The sequence below is a fragment of the Mobula birostris genome, chromosome 32 (assembly GCF_030028105.1).
Source record: "Mobula birostris isolate sMobBir1 chromosome 32, sMobBir1.hap1, whole genome shotgun sequence".
Classification (NCBI taxonomy): Eukaryota; Metazoa; Chordata; class Chondrichthyes; order Myliobatiformes; family Myliobatidae; genus Mobula; species Mobula birostris.
In genome coordinates this window covers 16442099-16455443 of record NC_092401.1, presented here as the reverse complement: position 1 = coordinate 16455443, position 13345 = coordinate 16442099, and the positions used below count along the sequence as shown (strand labels likewise).

The 13345-nt window shown below is 44.9% G+C and overlaps 2 protein-coding genes across 3 annotated transcripts in view; one reads left to right on the top strand and one right to left on the bottom strand.

Annotated features, from left to right (window-relative positions):
- The window catches only part of atp13a1 (ATPase 13A1), a 104444-nt gene extending 102109 nt beyond the window's left edge, over positions 1–2335 (bottom strand). Inside the window, exon 1 of the mRNA XM_072248271.1 lies at positions 1959–2335. Coding sequence (XP_072104372.1) covers positions 1959–2303 — 345 coding nt within the window. The 5' untranslated portion in view covers positions 2304–2335. The remainder of the gene's footprint in view (positions 1–1958) is intronic.
- A 307-nt stretch (positions 2336–2642) lies between these two features.
- The window catches only part of LOC140191147 (coiled-coil-helix-coiled-coil-helix domain-containing protein 5), a 28033-nt gene continuing 17330 nt past the window's right edge, over positions 2643–13345 (top strand). The window contains exons 1-2 of one of the 2 annotated variants that reach the window (XM_072248273.1): positions 2643–2698; positions 5769–5909. In XM_072248273.1, the coding sequence (XP_072104374.1) occupies positions 2697–2698; positions 5769–5909 (143 nt within the window). In that variant the 5' untranslated portion in view covers positions 2643–2696. Of the gene's footprint in view, positions 2699–2737; positions 2859–5768; positions 5910–13345 lie in introns of those variants that run through there. The other variant, XM_072248274.1, reaches the window with a different exon arrangement.

Below are 13345 nucleotides of genomic sequence, written 5' to 3'. Positions count from 1 at the left end.
CCATCTCTCAGCTCAACCTCCCCGACAACCCATCTCTCAGCTCAACCTCCCCGACAACCCATCTCTCAGCTCAACCTCCCCGACAACCCATCTCTCAGCTCAACCTCCCCGACAACCCATCTCTCAGCTCAACCTCCCCGACAACCCATCTCTCAGCTCAACCTCCCCGACAACCCATCTCTCAGCTCAACATCCCCGACAACCCATCTCTCAGCTCAACATCCCCGACAACCCATCTCTCAGCTCAACATCCCCGACAACCCATCTCTCCGCTCAACCTCCCCGACAACCCATCTCTCCGCTCAACATCCCCGACAACCCATCTCTCCGCTCAACCTCCCCGACAACCCATCTCTCCGCTCAACCTCCCCGACAACCCATCTCTCCGCTCAACCTCCCCGACAACCCATCTCTCCGCTCAACCTCCCCGACAACCCATCTCTCCGCTCAACCTCCCCGACAACCCATCTCTCCGCTCAACCTCCCCGACAACCCATCTCTCCGCTCAACCTCCCCGACAACCCATCTCTCCGCTCAACCTCCCCGACAACCCATCTCTCCGCTCAACCTCCCCGACAACCCATCTCTCCGCTCAACCTCCCCGACAACCCATCTCTCCGCTCAACCTCCCCGACAACCCATCTCTCCGCTCAACCTCCCCGACAACCCATCTCTCTGCTCAACCTCCCCGACAACCCATCTCTCTGCTCAACCTCCCCGACAACCCATCTCTCTGCTCAACCTCCCCGACAACCCATCTCTCAGCTCAACATCCCCGACAACCCATCTCTCAGCTCAACAAGCATCAGCAGAAGGCTGCAGATGCTGCACAAGACTCTTGATGTCAAAATGGAATGGAAGCATGTTATCAACTTCAAGGGACTGCTAATTACGATATCTGCATTGTAAGTTACCCATTCTGGTACACCTACATAGTACATTCCCTATCCTAATGTCCAGGCTCACCTACAAATTTTCTGTAACCCTATTATCAGCTATTACAGTTTAATATCCTTGCCAACAAGTACACCGACAGCATGCTTCTACTGTCCTTAATTCAGGAATGCCTACATTGTCCTACCTCTGCCTATTCTCCGTAGCTTAAAACACGCTATTTTACAATTTCCCCAATTCTTATGGAAGATCGTCAATCCAAAACATTAATTCTGCTCCACTCCACCTACAACGTTTAACCTGCTGAATATCTCTAGCAGTTTATGATTTTGTTACCTACACCATGTCCTTGAATCCCAACCTACCCACACTCTTTGCACCCAGCCCCATTACCAACCTTACAATCTGATTTATTATCACCGGCGTGTGACGTGAAATTCATTAAATTAGCAGTTCAATACAATACAGAAAAAAATCAAAATAAAATAATAAGTAAATGTGTATTGAATAGATTAAAAACCATACAAAAAAAACTGAAACAGTATACATTAAAAAAGTGAGGTACTGTCAAGGGTTCAATGCCTATTTAGGAATCGGATGGCAGAAGCTGTTCCTGAATCGCTGAGTGTGTGCCTTCAGGCTTCTGTAATTCCTACCAGATGGTAACAGTGAGGAAAGTCCACAACACCCCCTACCCTGTCATACTTACGCCTTCCATATGCAGTCCCCATTAAGTAGCACACCTTCACCATACATACAATCCCTTTATCCCGGTGCAACCACACCTCGCACACCCTGTCGTACCCACACTGTGCCCAGTCAACCTCCGTAGTCCAGCACGCATACATGTGAACTTCTCCCCAACTAACCTTACGCAAAGCATATCGTTTGTACATTACCACTCCTGCATCCCAGAGTAGTTACTATGCGCTCTTACCTATGACAGCTGGTGTACCTCATCTTTCTCTCCCCTACACTCGGAACCATATAGAGGTTCCCCATGCCTTTCGCTAGGTATACATCCCCATCCCTGACCATTCCCCTCGCAGGCGCGCAATTCTTACCGCGGTGCAGGTAAGCAGGCAATGTGCGTGCACTGACCAGTGCCCGGACAATACGGTGAGGATGTGGGCGATTCCCAGTGCGGCGAGCGCGATGAGACCCGCCTCCGGGTACTGGCTGACCCCGTAGCGGCACACCCACAGGTACAGCCAGGCGACGTAGAGCGCCGCGAAGGGCCCGAGGGTACCGTGCAGCAGCCAGTGCCGGCGGCGGTACAGCGACACGCTCTCCACCAGCTCATCGTGGAGGACGGCCGCCCGCCTAGGTTTGGCCTCCGCTTCCACCGCACTCATCGCCGGGCTGGGAGAGACAGGCCCGACATCGTGACGCTGCACAGCAACCGGCATCTCCTCCACGTGACCCAGCGGCGACTTTACTACCACTTCCGGCTCACGTGACTGACGTGGCCACCATATTTCCGCTAAGAGTGTCAGGGAACTGCGCGTTTTACCCCACACTTTGAGCTACTCCTGTACAACTGGTGCTACGTCCTCTTTTCTTAGAAATTATTCTGCAGAATGGCCAACGGCGATCGCAGCCGCCGCCTGGATTTGCAGGTATCACCCAACATCGAATCAAAAGGGAGCTAATAATGATGGTCAGTCGGCTGGTGCAATAGGATGCGGCGACTGTAGGGCAGTGGGCAGGGCTTCTCCCGTGGACCAATCAGCTTCGCGGTCTGTTCTCTTCCTCCTGTAACCTTGGCGCTGCGTGCCGGTCGGTGTGGATGTTCCGGCACCATGTGAGTGGGGGACCACTGTCCGGTTCGTTGAGGGGGCAAAAAGAGCGGGGTCGTGGTATTTTACTGGCAGTGGAACAAGGGGAAAGAATAACGCTTAGGCTTTTGAACTAATGATGTTTAAATACTAAACGAAAGTTTGAGGGTGGCCTGCCCTGTAGAGGTGAGTGATCAGTGAAGGGAAACACCGTACCTGTTGGAGGGATCCTTGGCTACCCTCAAGCAGGTAACGTTTCATAGTTGGATCTTTAACCAGAACTAGGAAGAAGAAAAGAAAATTTGGTTCTCCTCTGAATACCACCATCTGTACAGTTACTGACAAGCCTCTTGAAGACAATTTCGATTTAGTTACAGCAAAGATGTTGAATGATGCAATGAATTAACCGTAAGGTCAATACTGCCTTGGAATCATCATCAGGTGCCGTGCCCAGTTTGAGCTTTGACTGCCATGGCCCACACACTCCTGTTTCGGGTCAAGTGGATCAATTCATTGGTATTTATTTTCAGATCTCTGGCTGCTGTCTCCATCATCATTTGCCTTTGCCTTCCTCTTGCTTTCTTCCCTTCAATCTTTCCCATAATTACCGTGCATTCTAACTCCTCTTTCCTAATCACATATTCAGTGAAGTCACATTGCCTTTTCATGATCTCATATATCATTTCTCTTTTTGTGCTTGCTCTGTTCATGACATCCTCATTAGATATTCATTTCATCCATGATATTCCTCAAAAACCACATCTCTGCTGCTCCAATTCATTTCCTCATGTTACTAGATATTGTCCAGCATTCTGAGCCATATAACGTAACTGGATAAACGTAACATTTCAGTGCTCTGAGGCGGGTTGTCATGCCTAGTTTAGTGTTGGTCAGTATACTCTTCATTCTCGTAAAGGTGTCTTTTGCCATCCCTATTCTTCTTTTGATGTCCATGTCGCACCTGCCATCTGATGTCACCCAGCTTCCTAACTACCCTCCAACTTCCTTGGAATACCCTGATTAATAACCATCAGGATCCAATCCAGACCTCTGGATTAACAGGCCTGCATTTGTATAAGTGTGGGTTTTCGTTGACAAACATTTGGATCTTCCAACGTTCCACCAGCATTTTAACATTTTGTGATTTTTGCTCTATCATGGGTATTAGAGGCCTGATAAGCATACCAACTGGAGCCATATGCAAATACAGGGTTCTCTACCATTTGTAATTTTGATTGGGGCATTCTTGCTACATTGGACAGATAAGAATTGGTACTGTTTCATTATTGTCACATGTACGAGGAGACAGTGTGACGAAAAACCAAGTTATCAGAAGATTGATGCTGATGAGAGAGATATGAGAGACAAAGGGAGAAGCGTTTAAAATGTTGATGAGAGGAGAGAGATTAACGAAAAGAGACACAGTTCCGAGTATTGACAGACCAGTCGTTTTGAACCTGAACTGTTTGAAGTTTGGTGGACAGGCGATACCCCAGCAGGGGGATAAAAGGAACAGGTTCGCTAAGGCACGACAGACACCACGAGATAACGAGACCCTGGAAAAGCGGTGTGCTCCCACAAGTTGGTGGGAGTTTGGAGGTCTGATCATGGGACCGACCATAGACACACAGGGTGAAAAGGTATGATCGGCGGGAACCTGGTGTGTGTGTCTGCCCTTGCCTGGGTGCCGGGTTCACCGCGGAAGAACGGTCGTATCCGGAACGGAGGGGTCACAGTCGGTGACCACAGAAGACATTAAAAGGGCTCGCCTGAAAGCTAACTGTGAAGAATGAAGGTCTGTGTGAATCAGAATTTGCATATTATCTCTCTCTCTCTCTCCCCACACCAGCACAACAGCGATTACTGCGAACTGTACTCAGCTGAACTGAACTCTGCGTCACTTGAGACTGATCATTTTACCCCTAGACTGCGATAGAGCTTGTTTGATTCCTATTACCCTAGTTCTGTGTACATGTGTGTTTTATCATTGCTAACCTGTTGCATTTATCTCCTTACAATTAGAGTACTGTGTTACTTATTTCTTTAATAAAACTTTCTTAGTTCCAGTAATCCAGATTCCAACTAAGTGGTCCATTTCTGCTGGTTTGGCAGCCCAGTTACGGGGTACGTAACAACAGTGAAAAAAGTTTGTTCTGTATACGGTGTATGCAGATCAGGTCATTACACAGTGCATTGAGCTAAAATCATAAGAGAAGGTAGATTTAAGACAAAAGAGCCCATTTTACATACAGTAGATATGATAAGACATTGTATCATACAAAATTCAGTTATACAGTGAAAAAGTACAGAATGGGCCAATGATCAACCCATTTATACTGACCCTTTTGTAAAACTACAGTAATCTTATTTGTACATGCCTTGCCTATCTGACTATCTGTACAAATGAAGACCAAATTGGCCAGATAATATGCCAATCAGATGTAAATTGGCTCTCTGCAATAACTGCTCCTTCCGTGTTACTTTGTGTTACTTTTACAACAGCTCTATCAGAATCAGGTATAATATCACCAGCATTTGTCATGAAATTTGTTACCTTTGCCGCAGCAGTACAGTACAATACACGATAATAGAAAAAAACTGAATTACAGTAAATGTATATACTGTGACATTGATGTGGCCAGTCAGAATGCTCTCCACAGTTCATCTGTAGAAATTTGGGAGTGTTTTAGGTGACATCCCAAATCTCAAACTCCTAATGAAATACAGTCACTGTCTTGCCCTCTTTATAGCTATGGTGCTTCGCTCCTGAAAACGTGGTTGTAATTCGAAGAGAGCTTTAAGTGCCAAGGCAAAAATTACCTCTAACTTGGAAGACAGTAGCAGTATTATGGGCAGAAAAGGGTTGACTGAAAGTAAGCTGGAGATGTGCAGGTGTAATGTCTGAAAATGTGATGTTTCTAACCCATTGCCCTAAGTACATCAGACTTTAACATACATAACCTAGATTCTGAAAATTTAAGTTACACATTTCAATTTTATTTCTTTTTAAATTCATCATAATATTGTTTATAATTGCACTTGCTCTTCCAAATAAAAAAAGATGTATATCTAATCTTTACTCTGTTTTAATGGCAGGCAAGCTGCTTTTGAGATAACTGCACGCTACTGTTCAAAACAAATGGAGGCATATGGGGAATGTGTCACATTGAACCCATCTTCGTGGCAGAGGGACTGTCATCAGCTGAAAACCACAGTTGCACAGTGCACATCATCACAGTGAGTTTGATTAGGAGCAGCTGGATAATAATTGTTTGGGTCTCCAGTGAGTGAAGAGCATTGAAGGTCCAATTGAGGATCAGCTGGTTATGCCCAAGTCAATAATGAGAAGTCAACAGCACAAAACTTAGGTAGCTGCTGGGTGTGATGTTAAAACAAGGCCACTCCATTGAAATAGGAGTCTGCTATGTAGTCGAAGTCAAAAAAGTCAAAGTCTGCCCTGAGCCTTTGTGGCCCATCAGGCCAGTGCTTGTGCCGGTTTCTGTGTACGAGATTCCCGCCCCAATACCACACTAGTCTGTTAACCATCAGTTAATCTGCGAGGTTAACAGACCCAGCGTTCGTCAGTACCCATTTTCAGCTGGGTGGACTGGAGCAGTGTGTGGTTAAGTGCCTTGCTCAAAGACACAACACGCTGCCTTGGCCGAGACTCGAACCCGCAACCTTCAGATTGTGAGCCCAATGCCCTAACCACTTGGCCACGTGACACACATGTAGTAGAAGGGTGAGGAAAATTTTTCACACTATCTAGGTCGATGCTTGGTCTTTATCACCATTTCTGTATATAACGTTTTTAAAAATCTGATCATCTTCACATTGCTGTTTTCACGGTTCACTGTGCTTAAGTTGTTTATTGCATTTTCTGCGTTGCAACAGTGACTAAATTATTAGAGAGCTGGTCATTGAAAGCACTTTATATAGAGTTTACAACTTAACCCTTGGCACAAGCCGTTAAACTAAACCCTTTAGCTTTAAATTCCTCTGCAATGAGGAAAAGTTTTCTAATATCTATGCCATTCATAATTTTGTATTATACAGTATGTAGTTTGATATGTCACATGTACAACCCCGAGGTTAAGTTTCTTGTAGGCATTCACAGTAAATACAAGAAACGATATAATTATGAAAGACTTCCCCTAACAGGACAGACAAATAATCATTATGCAAAAGACCAACAAACTGCAAGTACAAAAAAAAGAAGAAATAATATCAAGAACATGAGATGAAGAGTCCGTGAATGTGAATCCTTAGGTTGTGGAATCAGTTCAATGATGTGCAAGAGCCTGAGAGTTGTAAGGTAATTGTTTCTGAACTTGATGGTGTGAGTCCTGAGGCTCCTGTAACAACTTTCTGCTGGCAGCGGCAAGAAGAGAGTATGGCCTGGATAGTGGGGGTCCTCGACAATGGGTGCTGCTTACGTGCAATAGCACTCTGCTTAGATGTGCTCAATGGTGGGGAGGGCTTTACCCATGATGAACTGAGCCATATCCACTACTTTTTGTAGGCTTTTCTGTTCAAGGGCATTGATGCAACTAATCAATATACTCTCCACCACACATCTCTAGAAGTTTATGAAAGTTTTATACGACATTCCGAATCTTCACAAACTCCTAAGGAAGCAGAGGCCCTGCCATGCTTTCTTCCTAATGGCACCTGCTTTCTAGCCACGGAGTTAAACAGCTTCTCAAAAATCACCTGAACCAAAAGTTTTCTTCAGGGTTTTTAATGAGAAACCTTTTTGAAAAGGTACTGCTATTTCATGGGCAACTAAAGAGTAGATGGAGATGGGTATCTTTCTTCCGTGTTTGCTTCGTCGAAATCCAAATTAACCAGTGCAGGAAATAATGTTAAAAAAACTTTACGAACAGGAAATGATGTTTGTACAAAACAAACAGTGCCTCTAAAGACAGAACACTCCTGGCCTGACATCCATGTGTCAATGTAACTACTGAGACTTTTTAAAAGTCAAATGACCATTTCATTATGTCTTTGGCAAAAGAACGGACAGTCTCAAAGACTAGTATTGAATCAGTCTCACTGCACAGTTTTTAACCGTTCTCACTTCGAAAATGTCATCTTTGATGACGTACTTGCTCATGGTAATGTCCGACCAGTGACGTGGTGCTCACCCAGAACGACGAATGGTTGGGGTACCTCTGAAAGGAGTCGTGCTCTCTTAATACATTCTCCAACTTGCTGTGTCACCTCAGAGTCAAGAAAGGGACAGAGCTCACTAAGGTAACTGGATTGGAAGATGGTCCTGCTTTGTGATGCACCGCACTTCCTCTGCATACACCTGTCTTTGAACAACAGGAAGGATTCTGACCGTTTCCTGATTCAGTTGCTCTCCAGCTTGCCTGTATTTGGTTGAGCAGAGGTACTTATGTAAGAGTGCTTGGTTTACTATCTTCTCTTTCATGCAGATACTAATCTCCCAGTGTCTGAAATGATCTGGGCATCCATTCTCCCAGACATTAGTCTTGCATGTGCTGCAAGTGGGTTGATGATCCCCATCAAGATGACACAACCCAGGTCCAGTTGTTGGGCAGAAGGTGCATGGAACCAACCAGTACACGGTTCACGTATCATGTGCATGGATGGGGTCTCTACCAAGCAGTAGGAAAAGCTCAGCAGAAGAGTCACGGGGGAATCTTGTCAACTATATCCTTAAGATGTGGGTGACTGCTTGCAGCTTCAGGGGTTGGGATTTCATCCCTGCTGTTAGGAATATAGTCACACTCACTGAAGGTTGGCAAGGGTAAGAACACCTTCTCTCCTGTTGACTCCACACAGATCCACTGACTCTTCTTCTAGAAATGTCTTGTGTCCTGGAACATGTCTTTAGAGTGTCTGAGCAGACTGAACCTTGCTAAATGTGTCAAAGAATTGCTCTGATCATACAATACCTGGAGATTGCGGCGGCATTAGTAATGATCTTTCAAAAATCACTAGATTCTGGAATGGTTCCGGAAAACTGGAAAATTGCAAATGTCATTCCATTGTTCAAGAAGGGAAAGAGCAGAAGGAAGTAAACTATAGAGCAGTTAGTCTGACCTCACAAGTTGGGAAGATGTTGGAGTCAATTATTAAGGATGAGGTCTCAGGGTACTTGGAGGCACATCAAATAATTGCTCGTAGTCAGCGTGGTTTCCTCAAGGGAAAATCTTGCCTGACAAATCTGTTGGAATTGTTTGAAGAAATAATAAGCAGGATAGACAAAGGAGAATTGGTTGATGTTGTGTACTTGGATTTTCAGAAGGCCTTTAACAAGGTGCCACACTTGAGGCTGCTTAACAAGCTATGAGCCCTTGGTATTACCGAAAATATTCTAGCATTGATAAAGCAGTGGCAGAAGGCAAAGAGTGGGAATAAGGGGAGCATTTTCTGTTGGCTGGCAGTGACTAGTGGTGTTCCACAGGGGTCTGTGTTGGGTTACTGATACTGATTCTTTTTATGTTGTACGTCAATGATTTGAATGATGGAGTTGATGGCTTTGTTGCACAGTTTGCAACTGAAATGAAGACTGGAGGGGCAGGTAGTTTTGAGCAAGTAAAGAGGCTACAGAAGGACTTGGAAGGATTTGGACAATGGACAAAGAAATGGTAGATGGAAACAGTGTTGGGAAGTGCATGGTCACACACTTTGATAGAAGAAATGAACGGTTGATTATTTTCTAAATGGAGAGAAAATACAAAAAACTGAGGCACAAAGGGACTTGGGAGTCCTGTGCAGGATTTCTAAGAGGTTAATTTGCAGGTTGAGACTGTGGTGAGGAAGACAAATGCAATGTTAGCATTCATTTCCAGAGAACTAGAATATAAAAAAAGGATGTAATGTTGCAACTGGTAAACCACTGGTGAGGCCCCGCTTGGAGTATTGTGAGCAGTTTTGTGCCTCTTATCTTCGAAAGGATGTGCTGAAACTGGAGATGGATTAAAGGAGGTTCATGAAAATGATTCCAGGGTTGAATTGCTTGTTTTATGAAGAGCATTTGATGGCTCTAGGCCTGTATTCACTAGAATTCAGAAGAGTGAGAGGGGTGACCTCATTGAATGGTGAAAGGCCTTTATTGAGTGGATGTGGAGAGGATGTTTCCCATGGTGAAAGAGTCTAAGACAGAGGACACAGTCTCAGAATAGAGGGGCCCAATCACAAACAAGAGAAATTCTGCAATGCTGGAAATCTGAGCAATGCACACAAAATACTAGAGGAACTCAGCAGGCCAGGCAGCGTCTATGGAAAAAGTACAGTTGATGTTTCGGGCACTTTAAAACCCATAACTTCGTTATCAATGTGCACTGCCCTAACCCTTGTTGCATGTAGCAGTATCTCCCCACCAAGCCACTTACAGCGAAGGTCTAGCTCTTCACTGGGTTTGAGACTTAGTCCTTCCACAGCACTAGGGAAGAGATACTTCCAGGACAGGTAATTAGTAGGCACTTCGGCTTCTGCTAGAGCAGCCTGAGCTTTTCATTCTTCCCCCAAGTGCACTTAAAGCAGCCTGTACACACGTACCTTCCATGACTATACAAGCTTTCTCCAAGTCTATGTGAGCCTTCTCCATTTTGCATCTCAGCTTCTTGCTGCTTCAGCTCTGGTGTAAGCTTGTACTGCACCTATGCTAATCGTGGACTCCTTCAAGCGACGCGAAGACACAGCCGATGCACTGCATTCTGACCTAGTTCCTGGCGATCGATGTTGCTCAGGTTGGAAGGTGACATTCAGCTGTGTCTCCAATTGGCAGGCAAAGCCTTTGAAAACAAGTTATCTTTTCACTCTACTGACCTCATAGATCATTGTGTACAAAGCTGGACAGGGAGATAAGTACTCTCTCAAAAAACACCCGAGTGGAAGCTTTCTTCAGGGTTTTCAATGAGAAAACATTTTAAAAAAATATTGCTTCAAATAAAGAATGGATAGAGGTAGATGTCTTTCTGCTCCAAGTTGAAATCCAAATTAATCCATGCAGGAAATGATGTAAAACAACAGATTACAAACAGGAAATGATGTTTGTACAAAGCAAACTGCATACAAAATGAATAGCGCCCCCTAAAGGCAGAGTATATGTGCTGGGACCAGCACTGATCCTCTGAAATTATAACATAGAGAAATTTAAATTTGATGACTCTTTTCACCTCTGATCGCCTGATGAGAACTGACACATGGACTTCTGGTTTCCTCCTCCTGAAGCCAATAATTAGTTCCTTGGTCTATCAGGTTCTATCTCAATTTTTATAGCAAAGAGAATCAACTTAACTTATCCTATCTCTTCATAACTGAAAAGTTCCATCACAGGTAGCATCTCCTTCACATTCTTTTCAGTGCAATATATTATGATGTGACCAGATCTGTAAAAATACTGACAGTATTAAGCTATGGCCTACCCCAGCTAATGAAGGGCACTATCCTATATGTCTTCATCATTTTTATCCACCTGTGCCGTCACTTTCAAAAATTCATGGATTTATACACCAAGGTCTCTGTTTCTCATTACTCATTTGGCCCCTACCATTCACTGCGTCTGTCCTTCCTGTATTAGACATTCAAACAAAAATATCACCTCACTGGATGAGGATTACTTTTCACCTGCTATTCTGTGGCAAGGGTTTCCAACCTTTTTTATGCCGTGGACTAATACCATTAGTCATCTGGAAAGAAGTGGATCCATCAGGCAGATGCAGCATGGATTCAGCAAAGGCAGGTCCTGTTTGACAAACTTACTGGAGTTCTTTGAGGACATAACAAGCGCAGTGGATAGAAGACAACAGATGGGCGATACTTACTTAGATTGCCAGAAGATGTTCGATAAAGTGTTGCATAAAAGACTTAGATTATGAGAACACTCAGTCCTCTTTTATTGTCATTTGGAAATGCATACATGCATTAAGAAATGACACAATGTTTCTCCAGAGTGATATCACAGAAAACAGGACAAACCAAAGACTAACACTGACAGAACCACGTAATTATAACATATAGTTACAGCAGTGCAAAGCAATACCATAATTTGATGAAGAACAAACCATGGGCACGGTTAAAAAAAAAAGTCTCAAAGTCCCCGAGTCGATTGACTCCCGAGTCCCGAATAGCAGGCGGCAAAAGGGAGAAACTCCCTGCCATAAACCTCCAGGCACCGTCAACTTGCCGATGCCTTGGAAGCAGCCGACACTGAGTCCGTCCATCCGAAAACTTCAAGCCTCCAACCAGCCCCTCCAATACAGCCTCCCAAGCGCCATCCTCTGCCGAGTGCCTTCGACCTCGCCCCGGCCGCCGAAACAAGCAAAGCCGAGGATTCGGGGCCTTCTGCTCCGGAGATTCCGGTTACCACACAGTAGCAGCGGCAGCAAAGCAGGCATTTCAGAAGTTTCTCCAGATGTTCCTCCATACTCTCACGTCTGTCTCCATCAAATCAGAATTGTGCACGGTACCCTACTTGACAGATTACAGATATCATTCACCCGAGAGGCCGCGCGCGCTGCTATCGCGCCGCCATCTTCTCCTCCTCCCTTAACCATAAGATAAGAATGTATAGAGTTGGGGGCGATGTATTAGCATGGATAGAGAACTGGTTAACCAATAGAAAGCAGTGAGTTGGGATACATGGTGTTTCTCTGGTTGGCAATCAATAGTAAGCAGTGTGCTGTAGGGGTTAGTGCTGGGCCCATAACTGTTCACGATATGCATTAGCAATCTTGAAAAGGGGACCGAGTGTAGTGCTTCTAAGCTAATGACACTGAACTGAGTGGAAAAGCAAATTGTGCAAGGGATATGGAGAGTCTGCAGAGGGATATAAATAGGTTAAGTGAGTGGGCAAGGGTCTGAAATTGCAGCATGCTGCTAAGCAGAAGGACTTGGGAGTGCTTGTGCATGAATCACAAAGGGTTGGTTTGCAGGTGCAGCAGGCTATCAAAAAGGTAAATGGAAGGTTGGCCTTCATTGCTGGAGGGATTGAATTTGAGAGCAGGGAGGTTATCCTGCAACTGTACAGGGTACTGGTGAGGCTGCATCTGTGTGCAGTCCTGGTCTCCTTACTTGAGGAAGGATTTACTGGCTTTGGAGGCGATGCAGAGGAGGTTCACCAGCTTGATTCCAGAGATGAGGGGCTTAGATTATGAGGAGAGTTTGAGTTGACTGGGACAGGACTCACTGGAATTCAGAAGGATGAGAGGAGATCTTATAGAAACATATAAAATGATGAAAGGGATAGATAAGACAGAGGCAGGAAAGTTGTTTCCAGTGGTAGATGAGACTAGAACTAGGGACATAGCCTCAAGATTCGGGGGAGCAAAGTTAGGATGGAGATGAGGAGGAACAGCTTTCCCACGGAGTGGTGAATTTGGAACTCTCTGCCCAATGAAGCAGTAGAGGCTACCTCAGTAAATATATTTAAGTCACGATTGGATAGATTTTTGCATAGTAGTGGAATTAAGGGTTATGGGGAAAAGGCGGGTAGGTAGAAATGAGTTCATGGTCAGATTAGCCATGATCTTATTGAATGGCGGAGCAGGCTTGACCTGCCAGATGGCCTACTCCTGCTCCTATTTCTTACGTTATGTTCATTAAGCAAGGGTCCTGCCTAGGTTCTACCTGTCTTGTCACCCCATAGCCTATAACCGTCTAACTCAGTATCAGCAGCAGCACCACCAATTCTGATG